Below are 14,686 nucleotides of genomic sequence, written 5' to 3'. Positions count from 1 at the left end.
GGGTGTACTCACTTTTGTTGCCAGCAGTTTAGACATTATTGGCTGTGTGTTATTTTGAGGAGACATCTAATTTGCACTGTTATACAAGCTGTACACTCACTACTTTACATTGTAGCAAAATGTAATTTCTTTAGTGTTGTCACATGAAAAGATGTAATAATTTTTTCAAAAATGTGAGGGGTGTGCTCACTTTTGTGTGATACTGTAAACCTTGTGGACAACCTTCCCAGAAGATTTGAAGCTGTTATAGCTGCAAAGGGTGGGCTAACAGAAATATTGAACCCAACAGACTAAGACTGGCATGCCATTAAAGTTCATGTGCGTGTAAAGGCAGAGTCGCAATACTTTTGGTAATAGTGTGTGTATTTGGACACAACGATTTTCATACTCTTTGACTCTATACCACCAGAATAAAAATGAAACAAAACAATCCAAATGAATTTGAAGTGCAGACTTTCGGCTTTAATTCAAGGGGTTGAACATGCGTATCAAATACAAATTTTAGGAACTGCAACCATTTTTATACTGTCCCCCCATTTTCAGGGGTTCAAATTAATATAATCCTAAATAAAATGTTTATTTAAATATGTTGTTGAAAATCCTTTTACTGGCAATAAGTCTGGAACCCATGGGCATTACCAAAGACTGGGTTTCCTCCTTTTTGATGCTTTGCCAGGCTCTAACAGCAGCTGTCTTCAGTTGTTCTTTGTGGATCTTTCTGCCTTTAGTTTTGCCTTCAGCAAGTGAAATACATGCTCAATTTAGTTGAGATTAGCCATTGTGGAATTTTCCACTTTTTCTTTTCCTTCAAAAGCTCCTGTGTTGCTTTTGCAGTGTTTTGGATCATTGTCCATCTGTATTGTGAAGCGCCATCCCATCAACTTTCCTGCATTTGGCTGAATCTGGGCTGATGTTATATCTCTAAACACTGCAGAATTCATCTGGCTGCTTCTGTCACCTCAACAATAAACACCCATGACTCAGTGCCACTGGAAGCCATGCATGCCCATGCCATCACACTGCAAGCTTCACCATGTTTTACAGATGATGACTTGCACTTTGGACAATGAGCTCTAAGCGTCTTCCAGGACAGCCATGAGACCTAGGGCTCCTACCAGTAGAGGAAGCACATTAACCCCCACCAGATAAAAGGGTGGTCTTCCAGGCCCCATGTTGGTATTAGTGTTTCCTCCGGACAGGGGTTACATGTTTTCTGGAACTGGTTCCCCTAGGTCTCATGAGTGTGGCTCCTGTGGCATTTTGGGGTGGTATTCCTACCTTCTTAGGTCCCAGAGCGGCACATCCACCAGGGGAGTAGGCTTGTGGCTGCTGTGCATGGGGAATGCCAGCACCGCGATGTAAGTCAGCGCTCCGGTCCACGAGCCGCATAGCAGCAGTCGGCTGTTCTCTCCCTGTTGAACAGCATGGCTGGAGTGTGCAGGGGAAGAGAGGAAGCCACAAGTGTGAAGGGGTGGAACTTATGCATTCCAAGCTGGCCCACAGGAAGTACACGGCGGGGGTCACTTCGAGGCGTGTGTCATCAGCGGGCGCCGAAGACGCTAGTTCCTGTCTGTAAAACGTTGCGAACAGGGAGGCTGGTGTTTAAAAAAGCGGCAGAGGCTGCAGACAACTACAGGGGCGGGATGGACTCCTGTGACACCTGCACAGGCAGCGGAAGCATGCCTGAACACCAGCACCTCACAGGTAAACCTGAAGTGTATTTTACTTGCACATCCTGTGAGTGCTCTCCCCCTTGTAACCAGTAGGGACTAGGGCACATTTTTCCTTTCCTCCTGCACGGGGTGTTGTAGAGTGTGTGTGGCATAAAATTTATTGGGGTAATTTGTTCTCTTGCAGGCCAAGACTCAGGACAAGGCCCAACGCAGCTACCAGAAAGGAAATGTGCGGTTTGCGGACGCAAATTGAGCTCCTCATGGAGCAAAGCAGTTTGCCGCAAAGCTAGCACCTCGGCCTTAGTGAATTCAGCCAGAAGAAGCCTATGGCTTGAAGTGAAGCTGCCTCAAACTTGCGCCTATGTGGTCTTCCCTTAACAGGTGATCATCTCTTTGGCCCCGGTCTGCAAGAGGCACTGGAACGCATGGCTGATAGAAAAAAGGCTTTTCCAATGAATAAGAAAAAGCTGACGACCAGAAAAATATTTTGTGGCCAAAGAAGGTAGCAAGGTCCTAGAGAAAGGGACAATGGGCCCAACAAACACTGGACAGGGCAGAGGTAGAAGGGGCGTCATGTTTAACCCTCTTCAACAACCCGCCAAGCCACAGTGACTCGTATCTCCCAGTGGGAGGAAGATTGAGGGCTTTTCTCCCACAGTGGGCAGCAGTTACCTCAAGTCCATTCATCCTGGACCTAGTGACCAATGGGTACAGGCTGGAATTTTCTTGCCAGCCACCAGAGCGATTTATTGGTCACCTTCCCTCCCCAAAATTGGGTAAAAGCAAGGGCCCTGGGTCTCCAAATTGGAGATTTGATAGATCAAACGGTCCTGATCCCGGTTCCCCAGTCAGATCAGGGCAAGGTATTTTATTCCCATATATTTGTCATCAGAAAGCTGTCGGGAAAAGATCGGCTTATCTCTAAACCGTTTGATCAGGTACAAGCACTTTCGTATGGAGACGGGGTTCTCAATCAAAAACCTGCTTTACCCTAACTGCTTCATGGCCACTTTGGATTTGAGGGATGCCTATCTGCACATCACTATTCATCCAGCCTTCCAAAGATTGAGACAGATTAGGCATTTTCAATTTCAAGCCCTCCCCTCCAGTCTGTCCTCAGCTCCACGCATTTTTACAAAGGTGTTAGGGGAGGCGCTGGCTCCGCTAAGGTTAAAAGCGATAACTATTATCCCTTACCTGGACGACCTCCTTAGTAGTGGCGGAGTCATACCAAAAGTTATTGGCAGATCTCCAGACTGTACAGGACTTCCTCCAATCTCTAGGCTGGTTGATAAACAAAGAAGTCTTCCTTAATTCCGGCCCAGAAAGTGACATATCTGGGGTACGAATTTTGCTTAGTAGACCGAAAAGTTTTTTTCTTTCTCGAACATCACGGGACACAGAGCCACAGTAATTACTGATGGGTTATATAGGTATCACTGGTGATTGGACACTGGCACACCCTATCAGGAAGTTCAACCCCCTATATAATCCCTCCCCCTTGCAGGGATACCTCAGTTTTTACGCCAGTGTCTTAGGTGATGGACGTGTAAAGATGTCCTGTGCTGAGCTCCAAAGGGAATATCCTGATATCCTATACTGGGGCAAGCCAGGCGAACCGGATCCATTCAAAGTGACTTTTCATGGCCGAATTGAATGGTACCCGGGCCTCGTGTCCGAAGAAACGAGGTTTTACCCGTAATGCTTCTCTTTTTAGAGAGCTGGACCCCGCAGATCAGAAAATGGCTTTAAACTTCCTAATTTCTGGCGAGGTGCTTTACGGTCCCAGAACTGTTGGATCCCCCTACTGATGGGGGCCCCAGTCTCTGACGGTTTTTTCAAACGGAGCCCACCGTGAGAGGTGAAGATTTGGTCTGTGTAAACAGCACCCTGCGGCTGGATAAGGTAAGAGGAGATTCCACAGAATTTTTGAGTTCTAGTGGCTTTTCTCCTTTAAGGTAAATGCATGCTATGTCTATTGTGACCACCGGGGGCTGCCAAGAGCACAAACCTACACATGCTGACTCTGTCTCAGGTGTTGTAATCGCTGTTTATGTCCCAGCGTATCAAGCAGGCTGCAAACAGGTAAGGTGGAAAGGGGGATTTCTCATGTTTGAATGTTCCCCCCCAGGCTAGAGAGGGGCCACAGGGGTCTAGAAAGTGGTTATACCACCCGGGCTCTGCGGCCTAATGGCCACCATCTCTCAAGATAGCCGTTCAGGCAGATCTTGTTACCAGCCTCCCCCCCCCCCCATCCCCAGCCTTTCTCCGGGAGCATGACAGGAGAGTCGGCAGCGCGGGAAGCGCTCGTTTTTTTCAAAACTCGAGGGGGGGGCGGTAGAGGAGGGGGCGGGACGTCAGCACAGGTGCTTAGACTCCCACTCAGGCCAGCTGCAGGCTATTAGAGGCACTCTGTACAGGTGCACACAGCCTTCTGAGAGACACAGAGCTGACGGTCGCATGTAAGGTGGGACACAGGCATTCTCCTAGGCAGCATTTACTGAAGTAACACCAGACTGAGCATTGGGTAGCAAGGCTTTTAGCCAGACTACATCGCTCAGCGGGCAGTGTTCATTTGTATACCTCACACATTGTTGCTTTGCACTATGGGTAGAAGAGGTTCAAGCACCCCAGGAACCAGAGACACTAGGGGATCTCGTTCAGGTTCTGAGGGCCCCCTGTCGGCAGCATCCTCCCCCCCTAAAGATGGGCCAGGGACGGCTAGCCAGGGAGAGCCATCGGGGTCAGGGGCTACACCTGCTTCTGGCACTTCAGCCCCTGTATATATTACACAAGAGGTTTTTTCCTCAACCATTAATGGTCTAGAGGAAAGATTAATGGCCGTGATTACGTCTTCACTCAGTGGAAGAAAACGCACTAGGCTTTCCTCTGTTCCCCAAGACCCTCAGACAGAGGAGCTCTGGGATAAAGGAGATGAATCCCTTTCAGAGGATCGGGATGGGATGGATGTGTCCTCTTCGGAGGATTCAGGTGGAGAGGGACCCTCTGCGACTTCCCAAGAGGAGAAAGTCTTAGTGCAGATCCTCACTGGATTGGTCCGCTCCACATTTAAGTTGCCCATACCTGAAACTGCTAAAGAATCCTCTTCTGCTTTGGGGTCACTGAAACCTTTCCAAGCAGCACATGCTTTTCCTGTTCATACTTTACTTGAAAAGCTTATTTATTCTGAGTGGGATCACCCAGACAAACGTTTTTTTCCGCCGAGAAAGTTTTCAACACTTTATCCGATGGAAGAAAAGTTTATTAAAATGTGGGGAATACCGGCTATTGATGCCGCCATTTCCTCCGTAAATAATAGCCTGACTTGTCCTGTAGACAATCTCAGATGCTCAGGGATCCTGTAGATAAAAGGATGGAATCCCTATTGAAGGATGTTTTCTCCTTAGCAGGATCAGTGGCCCAACCTGCAGTAGCAGCGATTGGAGTCTGTCAATACTTAAGAGACCATGTTAAGCAGGTCATCAAAGTATTACCTGAACAGCAGGCCCAGGGGTTTGCTAACCTTCCAGCGGCCTTATGCTTTGTGGTTGACGCCATTAGAGATTCTATCGTGCAAACCTCCCGTCTTTCACTGGGGTTGGTGCATATACGTAGAATCCTATGGTTGAAAAATTGGTCAGCCGAAGCACCATGTAAGAAGCTACTGGCTGGGTTTCCATTTCGTGGTGCAAGGTTGTTTGGAGAGGACTTGGATAACTATATCAAGAGAATCTCTTGTGGGAAAAGCACTCTCTTACCTGTCAAGAAGAAGAGTAAGCGTCCCTCTTTCAAACGGACTCTTTCCCCAGCGCCGGGGGCTTCAGCCTCCAGGCAGTCTCGACGGCCGCCTCCATCGGGGTCCAGAGACAAGAGTCAACCCCAGGGACAAAAGAAGTCCTGGGGAAAGAAGCCTACTAGGCAAAACACTAAGACCTCTGCATGAGGGGGTGCCCCCGCTCGCTCGAGTGGGGGGAAGACTGCGACAGTTCTCAGAGCTCTGGCACGAGGACTTCCAGGACAGATGGGTAGTCTCCACGGTAACCTTAGGGTACAATCTGGAGTTTCAGGAATTCCCTTCTCCTCGGTTCCTCAGATCAAATGTTCCCAGAGACCCAGAGAAGAAGCAGTCGCTCCTTCTAGCGTTAGAGCGACTTTTGTCGCAGGAGGTCATTATGATAGTTCCCGCAAAGGACCAGGGATTGGGCTTCTATTCCAACCTTTTTACGGTCCAAAAGCCAAATGGGGATGTCAGGCCCATTTTGGACTTAAGGGATCTGAACCGATTCCTAAGGATTCAATCCTTCCGCATGGAATCAATTCGAACAGTAGTTCCCACCCTGCAGGGAGGAGAATTTCTGGCATCAATAGACATCAGAGATGCATATCTGCATGTGCCCATTTTTCCTGCTCATCAGAAGTTTCTGCGCTTCGAGGTAGGAGGGCGCCATTTCCAGTTTGTGGCTCTGCCTTTCGGGATAGCCACTGCACCTCGAGTGTTCACAAAGATCTTGGCTCCTCCTCTGGCCAGATTAAGGGCTCAGGGTATAGCTGTCATAGCATACCTAGATGACCTGCTCTTGATAGACCGGTCGGTAGCCTCTTTGAATGGAAACTTGAGGACCACGGTCAGGTATCTAGAACACCTGGGTTGGATCCTCAACTTAGAAAAGTCTTTCCTAAAACCAGTAAGAAGACTGGAGTATTTAGGTCTGATTATAGATACAAGCCAGGAGAAAATATTTCTACCCCAGGCAAAGATCACTGCTTTTGAGAGAGCTGATTCTGACAGTAAGGACCAAGAAGGGTCCCTCAGTCCGCCTTTGTATGAGGCTATTAGGGAAGATGGTGTCTTCATTCGAAGCAGTTCCCTATGCTCAGTTTCACTCAAGAATGCTGCAACACAGTATTCTGTCGACCTGGAACAAGAAGGTTCAGGCATTAGACTTTCCGATGCACCTGTCGCATGCGGTGCATCAGAGCCTCAATTGGTGGCTCATACCGGAAAACCTGCAGAAGGGGAAATCCTTTCTACCGGTTACCTGGACGGTGGTAACAGATGCCAGTCTGTCAGGTTGGGGAGCAGTTCTGGAACAGGCTGCGGTCCAAGGGGTATGGTCCAAGACAGAGAGGACCTTACCCATCAACATTCTGGAGATCCGGGCGATACATCTAGCTCTAAAGGCCTGGACTATCAGGCTACAGGGTTGTCCGGTCAGGATCCAGTCCGACAATGCCACAGCAGTGGCTTATGTCAATCAGGGAGGGACCCGGAGCCGAGCTGCTCAAAAAGAGGTGAACCAGATCTTAGTCTGGGCAGAGATGCATGTGCCATGCATATCGGCAGTTTTCATCCCGGGAATAGAGAATTGGCAGGCGGACTATCTAAGTCGCCAGCAGTTACTTCCAGGGGAATGGTCTCTGCATCCCGACGTCTTTTGGGCCATATGCCAAAGATGGGTTCCAGATGTAGATCTCTTTGCATCCCGATTCAACAAAATGATACAGATTTGTGGCAAGGACAAAAGATCCTCTTGCATGCGGGACGGATGCGTTGGTGATTCCGTGGCATCGGTTCTCACTGATTTACGCATTCCCCCCTATTCTGCTACTACCACGACTCCTTCGCAGGATCAGGCAGGAAAGGAAGTCGGTACTTCTGGTGGCCCCCGCTTGACCCAGAAGGACTTGGTATGCAGAAATAGTAAGGATGACGGTAGGTTCCCCGTGGACACTACCGGAACGCCCAGACCTGTTATCTCAAGGTCCAGTGTTCCATCCTGCCTTACAAACGCTAAATTTGACGGTTTGGCTATTGAGACCCACGTTCTGAAGAGTCGTGGGCTCTCAGGTCCTGTCATATCTACCTTGATTAATGCAAGGAAGCCAGCTTCCAGATGATTTATCATAGAGTCTGGAAGGCTTATATAACCTGGTGTGAATCCAGAGGTTGGCATCCCAGGAAATATGTCATAGGTAGAATCCTTGATTTTCTACAGATGGGATTAGAGATGAAGCTGGCCTTGAGTACCATCAAGGGCCAGGTCTCTGCTTTATCAGTATTATTTCAGCGGCCCCTTGCTTCGCATTCTTTGGTCCGAAACTTTATGCAGGGGGTAATGCGTCTTAATCCTCCGGTTAAAGCGCCCCTAAACCCCTGGGACTTGAATTTGGTCCTGGCTGTGTTACAGAAACGGCCTTTTGAACCAATAAGTCAGATTCCTTTGGTCTTGTTGACAAGGAAATTAATTTTTCTGGTGGCCATCTCTTCTGCTAGAAGAGTATCAGAATTAGCAGCTCTTTCCTGTAGGGAGCCTTATTTGATTATACACAAGGATAGAGTGGTACTACGCCCTCATCCTGGTTTTTTACCGAAGGTGGTTTCTGATTTTCATTTAAACCAAGACATTGTTCTACCTTCCTTTTTTCCAGATCCCTGTTCTCCGGAAGAGAGATCTCTACATTCGTTGGATGTAGTAAGAGCAGTTAAGGCCTATCTAGGGGGCAACTACTCAGATCCGCAAGACGGATGTTTTGTTTGTGCTGCCAGAGGATCCCAATAGAGGACAGGCAGCGTCAAAAGCTACCATTTCTAAATGGATTCGACAGTTGATCATTCAAGCTTACGGTTTGAAACAGAAGATTCCTCCGTTTCAGATCAGGGCACATTCCACAAGGGCTATTGGTGCTTCTTGGGCAGTGCATTACCGGGCCTCTATGGCTCAAATCTGCAAGGCCGCAACCTGGTCTTCAGTTCATACATTCACCAGATTCTATCAGGTGGATGTGAGAAGGCATGAGGATATCGCCTTTGGGCGTAGTGTGCTGCAGGCAGCGGTACAGGGTCCTCAGGTCTGATTTGCACCCTACTTGGTCGTGGTTCCCCCCCCCCTCCGGTAGCATTGCTCTGGGACATCCCATCAGTAATTACTGTGGCTCTGTGTCCCGTGATGTTCGAGAAAGAAAATAGGATTTTTTAAAACAGCTTACCTGTAAAATCCTTTTCTTTCAAAGGACATCACGGGACACAGAGGTCCCGCCCCTCTTCTAATACACTATATTGCTTGGCTACAAAACTGAGGTATCCCTGCAAGGGGGAGGGATTATATAGGGGGTTGAACTTCCTGATAGGGTGTGCCAGTGTCCAATCACCAGTGATACCTATATAACCCATCAGTAATTACTGTGGCTCTGTGTCCCGTGATGTCCTTCGAAAGAAAAGGATTTTACAGGTAAGCGGTTTTAAAAATCCTATTTTTCTCCCACAGGAGAAGGTCTCAAGATTGATGCAAACAATGTCAGCCTTACACACCAGTCAGTCTCGCTGAGAGGTTTCAAGAGCAGTGGGTCTGATGACCTTCTTGCTTTCCCGCAGTGCCACGGGCAAGATTTCATCAATGCCCATTACAGCTGTTTCTACTAAGGAACTGGGATAGAGACCCAAGTTCCCTGCAATCGAGGGTCTTGTTACCCTCCAGGGTAAAAAGAAGCTTGTGGTGGATGCACCTACCATGGTCCATTCCTATATGCCAGAGCCCATCTTGGCAACACAATTGCACAGGGAGAATGGTCCTCGGGAAGCAAGAGCTTCATCAAATCAGAGAGCCTTACAGGCATTTCAGATGGGAATCAGGGGTCACAATCTCCAGATTCTATCCAACATTATTGCTACTGTTGCGTAACTCAACAAACAGGGAGGTACGAGGAGTCGGATAATTCAATCTATCGCCCAGAAGATTTTATCGTGGGTAGAAGGGAATCTAGCCTCAATCACAGCAGTGCACCTGAAGGGGACACAAAACTGTCTGGCAGAATATATCAGCCGCTGCCGGTTATGTCGAGACAATTGGTCCCTTCATCCCAAAATCTTTGTGTGTCTCACCAACAGATGGGGATGTCCCGAAGCGGACCTGTTCACAGATCAGTACAATTGCAAGACAGAGGAGGAGTTTTCTCTGAACCCAGCGGATTAATCATTGGGGATCGATGCTCTGGTGAATCCGTGGTCATTCGGCCTCTGTTATGCCTTCCCGCCGATCAGGCTAATAACGGAAGTTTTTTCTAGAAAAACTTCCAGAAGAACAGATCTTATCCTAATAGCCCCCTTTTGGCCCAAGAGGCCATGGTTTTCCCTGTTACAGACTCTGGTCTCAGAGCCTCCACTCAGTCTTCCAAAGAGAGAAGACTTATTATCGCAGGGTCCAGTGTCGCACCCACAGGTTGTTGTCGTCTGTGACATAGTTGCATAGTTGGTAAGGTTGAAAAAAGACCAACCTGTGTGTGTGTGTGTGTGTGTGTGTGTGTGTGTGTGTGTGCGCGTGTGTGTGTGCGCGCGCTTTTATGTCAATATTACATTGTATATCCCTGTACGTTGTGGTCGTTTAGGTGCCTATCTAATAGTTTTTTGAAAATATCTATGCTACCTGCTGAAACCACTGCTTGCAGGAGAGAATGCCACATCTATGCTGCTCTTACAGTAAAGAAACCTCTACGCAGTTTAAGGTTAAACTGCTTTTATTCTAATCTAATCTAACTTCTAGATTCCCCCAGAGGTTCTCCCCCTAGTGAGTAGATTGCATTCATATTTTTGCCACTTAAATGCATTATTTAAAATGTTTCTGCATTAAACCTAACTTGCCATGTGGTTGCCCACCCCATTAATTTGTTTAGATCCTCTTGCAAGGTTTCCACATCCTGCGGAGAAGTTATTGCCCTGCTTAACTCGGTATTGTCCGCAAATACTGAGATTGAGCTGTTTATCCCATACTTCAGATCATTTTATGAATAAATTAAATAGGATTGGTCCCAGGACAGAACCCTGGGGGACCCTACTTTCCACACCCCTCCATTCTGAGTACTCCCAATTTATCACCACCATCTGACCTCGCCCTTGTAGCCAGCTTTCAATCCAAATGCTAACCCTTTGGTCCATGCCGACAGACCTTAGTTTATACAGTAAACCTTTGTGGTGAATTGTATTGATTTGCCTTTACAAAATCCAGATACACCACAGCTACAGGCCAGGATTTTTCATGAATCCATGTTGATTACTGCTAATAATACAGATTTTTTGCTAAAATCTTGTATATAGCCCTTTGTCATCTCCTCCAAGAGCTTGCATACTATTGATGTTAAGCTAACTTGTCTGTAGTTCCCAGGGATATATGTTGGGCCTTTTTTAAATACTGGTGCTACATTGTCTTTTCAACAATCTGCTGGTACCATACCAGTCAGTAGACTTTGTAAAAATTAACAATGGTCTGGCAATTGCCTGACTGAGTTCCTTAAGGACCCTTGGGTGCAAGCCATCTGGTCCTGGTGACTTATTTATGATTAGTTTTTCAAGTCTATTCCTAATTCTATCCTCAGTTGGCCATGAGGGTGCTTCCTGTGATGTGTCACGAGGATAAACCTTGCAGTTTTGATTAATGAAGCCCCCCATTTCCCTCAAGAAGACTGAGAATAATAAATTCAGTACCTTTGCCATCCTTTGTAACCAGCCACTCAGGATTTTTATTAGCTCTTTTTAATTTTTTACTCATTGGGATGCACTGGCCAGTGCTCTTATTTAATATGCTCTTAAAGCACACCCATTTTTCCTCTGTGGTTCTTTGTTCCTAGGATTTCATCCCATTTAATATCTTCTGACGAGGAGCATAGTTTATCGAAGTTGGCTCTTTTGAAATTCAGTGTCTTTCCCTTATGTTTCCTATTTGTGTGATATATAATGAAACTAATTAAACTGTGGTTCCTAGGCTGCCCCGTATTTTCACACCTGTGATCACGTCTGTATTGGTGATCAGTAGGTCTAGTAACGCATTGTTTCTTGATGCATCTACCCATGAAATTGTACTTAAGACATTTAGGAAATGGTGAGTCTTTGACAAATGCGCTTTTCCTTCGGCCCAGTTTATCTGGATAATTAAAATTTCGCCATTCCAAACTGTGATAGGAGGTCCGCCTCCCCCTCCTCCTGGTTAGGGGGCCTATAGCATACTCTCAATATTACTTTCCCCTTGGTTTCCTTACTTTGTAGTTCTACCCACAAAGATTCCACCTCCTTCTTTGCTCCATTAGTGATGTCATCCCTCACGTTCACCTGCACATCATTCTTGATATACGGGCATATCCCTCCACCTTTTTTTACCCTCCCTATCTCTGCGACATGGGGAATACCCTTAAATGGTTGCCAGCCAATCGTGAGAGCTAATGAACCAGGTCTCAAAATCCTCCTTTATACATATGCCCAGCAGGGAAAATGCTAAAATGTTTTTACAAACTTTTTTTTTTTTTTTTTTTCTGTGTGCATTTGTCTGTCTTTCTGTATTGGTAACGTTCTCTTTTGATTGCTTAATTGGTGGGGGTGGCAGGCAGCTGTGTGATTCCTGTTTTTTTTTTTTTTTTTAATTTTCCCTGTTCTAATAGTAATCTAGGCCCTGAGACCTTGGCATATATCTGATTTACTTTTCTTCTGAATTTGTTTAAGCCAACTATATGGACAACTGGAAATGCACCGGCGTGCTAAAAGGCGATGGGAATCCTGTAAGTTCCAATCAGCAAGGATTTCTTGTTCCTTCTGTTGGATCCACCAATCAGAGTTTACCTAATTCTATCAATGGCTCATCTTCTAGCAGGTAAGTGATGTATGTTGTGGACATTTGAAAGTGCAAGTAATTTGCTGGCATGGAGGTGTTCATTTTTTGTGATTAAACATATGCATGTTACTGAAACTGAAACAGTGTGTGATGAAGAATCTTAAAAATAAAACCCAGAGAATATGTAAAATATAAGTTAAACTCCAGCCAAGTATTTTTGTTTGTCACTGGACCAGGAGTAGAGGGAAAATCTTTCCACAAGGGTACCTGTTCTGGTGACGACAAGTTTTTGGGTTTCAACCCTTTAACTTTTTCCAAAACTTGAAGAAAAGATTTACACTGTGTGCACAACTATTATGCAAGTGAGTGTTTTGACCAAATCATTATGCATATTGTACAACTCCGAGCTGTATAAACTTGATTGCTTATTGTATTTAAGCATATCAGGTTATGTGTGTTTGTGTAACGAGGGAGGTTGTGGCCTAAGGAGATCAACAGCCTATATTAAAGAGGAAGTAAACCCCGATGGGTTTTACTTCCTCTCTTTTGCTCCCTGCAAACCCTGCAAATGAAAAGCATAATGGGCTAGCATACTAGCCCATTATGTGACACTTACTGGCAAACGAAGCCTGCGCTGTCCCCTGTGCAGGCTGCGTCCATCTTCGCCCCTCTTCCTTCCGGGGCCGCGACTCTGGCTCTGTGACTGGCCGGAGCCGTGTGACGTTACTCCTGCACATGCACAATGGAGCTGTCAGGGCACTTGCGAGTGAAGAAACGACACAGAGGTCCGATTACATCATCGGCGCACTACAAAGGAAATCTCTCCTAAACTGCGCACATTTAGGAGATATTTCAACTATCTATAGGTAAGCCTTATTCTAGGCTTACCTATAGGTAAATGTTACACAAAAGGGTTTGCAACCACTTTAAGGTGTGCATAATTTTTAGACCGCTTCTTTTCTTCAGGTAAAATGACATTTAACTGACTCTGAAAAGTCACAAAGTGTAAAAAGTCTTAGAGTGATGCAGCACTCTTGAAATTGTTAAGATATTGGAGTGTGATCACAGAACCATCAGGCCATTCACACCATGGCATTTCGTTTTGCAGGCAGAATCGCCACGATTTTGCAGAGTTTCCGAATCGCGGGACCCCCTTGCAATCCCCGTTACTTTGAATGGCACCCGAATCGCAGTAAAATCGCACAAACAAAATCTGTCTCCCAAAGGAGCTTTTTGTACTTCTTTTGGGCAACAGGCATCCCACGGTTCTGTTTGTGAGATTTTTACTGCGATTCGGGTGCCATAAAAAAGTAAAAGGGATCAAAAGGTCGTCCCGTGATTTGCTGTGTTTCTGAATCGCCTGTGAATGGAGCCTCAAATCTTTTGTTTCAAATAGTCAACACGGTCGTGAGAAACATGTCGAGAGAGGAAAAAACGCAAATTAACTGCCAAAGAGTTGAGAATCAAACCTTAACCGCTTCAATACCGGGCCAATTCTGACACTTTGCTCCTACATGTAAAAATCATCATTTTTTTTTGCTAGAAAATTACATAGAACCCCCAAACATTATATATGTTTTTTTAGCAAAGACCCTAGAGAATACAATGGCGGTTGTTGCAACTTTTTATCTCAAACAGTATTTGCGCAGGAATTTTTCGAACGCGTTTTTTTGGGGAAAAAACATGTTTTGTGTTTAAAAAAAACAAAAAAAACAAAACAGTAAAGTTAGCCCAATGTTTTTGCATTTTGTGAAAGATGAAGTTACACCGAGTAAATAGATACCTAACATGTCACGCTTCAAAATTGCACACGCTCGTGGATTGGCGCCAATGTTCGGTACTAAAAAATCCCCATAGGCGACGCTTGAAATTTTTTTTACTGGTTACATGTTTTGAGTTACAGAGGAGGTCTAGGGCCAAAATTATTGCTCTCGCTCCAACGTTCGCGGCGATACCTCACATGTATGGTTTGAACACCGTTTTCATATGTGGGCGGGACTTACGTATGCGTTCGCTTCTGCGTGCGAGCACACGGGGACAGCGGCGCTTTAAAAATTTTTTATTTTTTTTGTTATTTTATTTTTTTTTATTTTGACACTTTTTTGAAAAAAAAAAAAAAAAATTATCACTTTTATTCCTATTACAAGGAATGTAAACATCCCTTGTAATAGCAATATGACATGTCAGGTGCTCTTAATAGTGAGATATGGGGTCAATAAGACCCCATATCTCACCACTAGGCTGGGAAGCCTGAAATAAAAAAATAAAATAAAACGATCAGCCGCTTCTAAGCCAAAGCGGCGCCGTTTTTTTTTTTTTGAATGGAGAGGCCGGGCGTGACGTCATAACATCGCGCCCGGCCTCCGATCATAGAGACTCCGGGGACCATCTGGTCCGCCGAAAACCTCTAGGATCTACATC

The 14,686-nt window shown here is 45.9% G+C and overlaps 1 protein-coding gene across 1 annotated transcript in view; it reads left to right on the top strand.

Annotated features, from left to right (window-relative positions):
• CEP192 (centrosomal protein 192) overlaps positions 1-14,686 on the top strand; it is a 417,077-nt gene that overhangs the window by 51,615 nt on the left and 350,776 nt on the right. The window contains 1 exon segment of the mRNA XM_073632810.1: positions 12,157-12,304. Coding sequence (XP_073488911.1) covers positions 12,157-12,304 — 148 coding nt within the window.

This window comes from Aquarana catesbeiana, linkage group LG05, assembly GCF_042186555.1.
Source record: "Aquarana catesbeiana isolate 2022-GZ linkage group LG05, ASM4218655v1, whole genome shotgun sequence".
Taxonomy (NCBI): Eukaryota; Metazoa; Chordata; class Amphibia; order Anura; family Ranidae; genus Aquarana; species Aquarana catesbeiana.
Note: the sequence above shows the minus strand (reverse complement) of the source record. Positions and strands in the feature narration are given on the sequence as shown.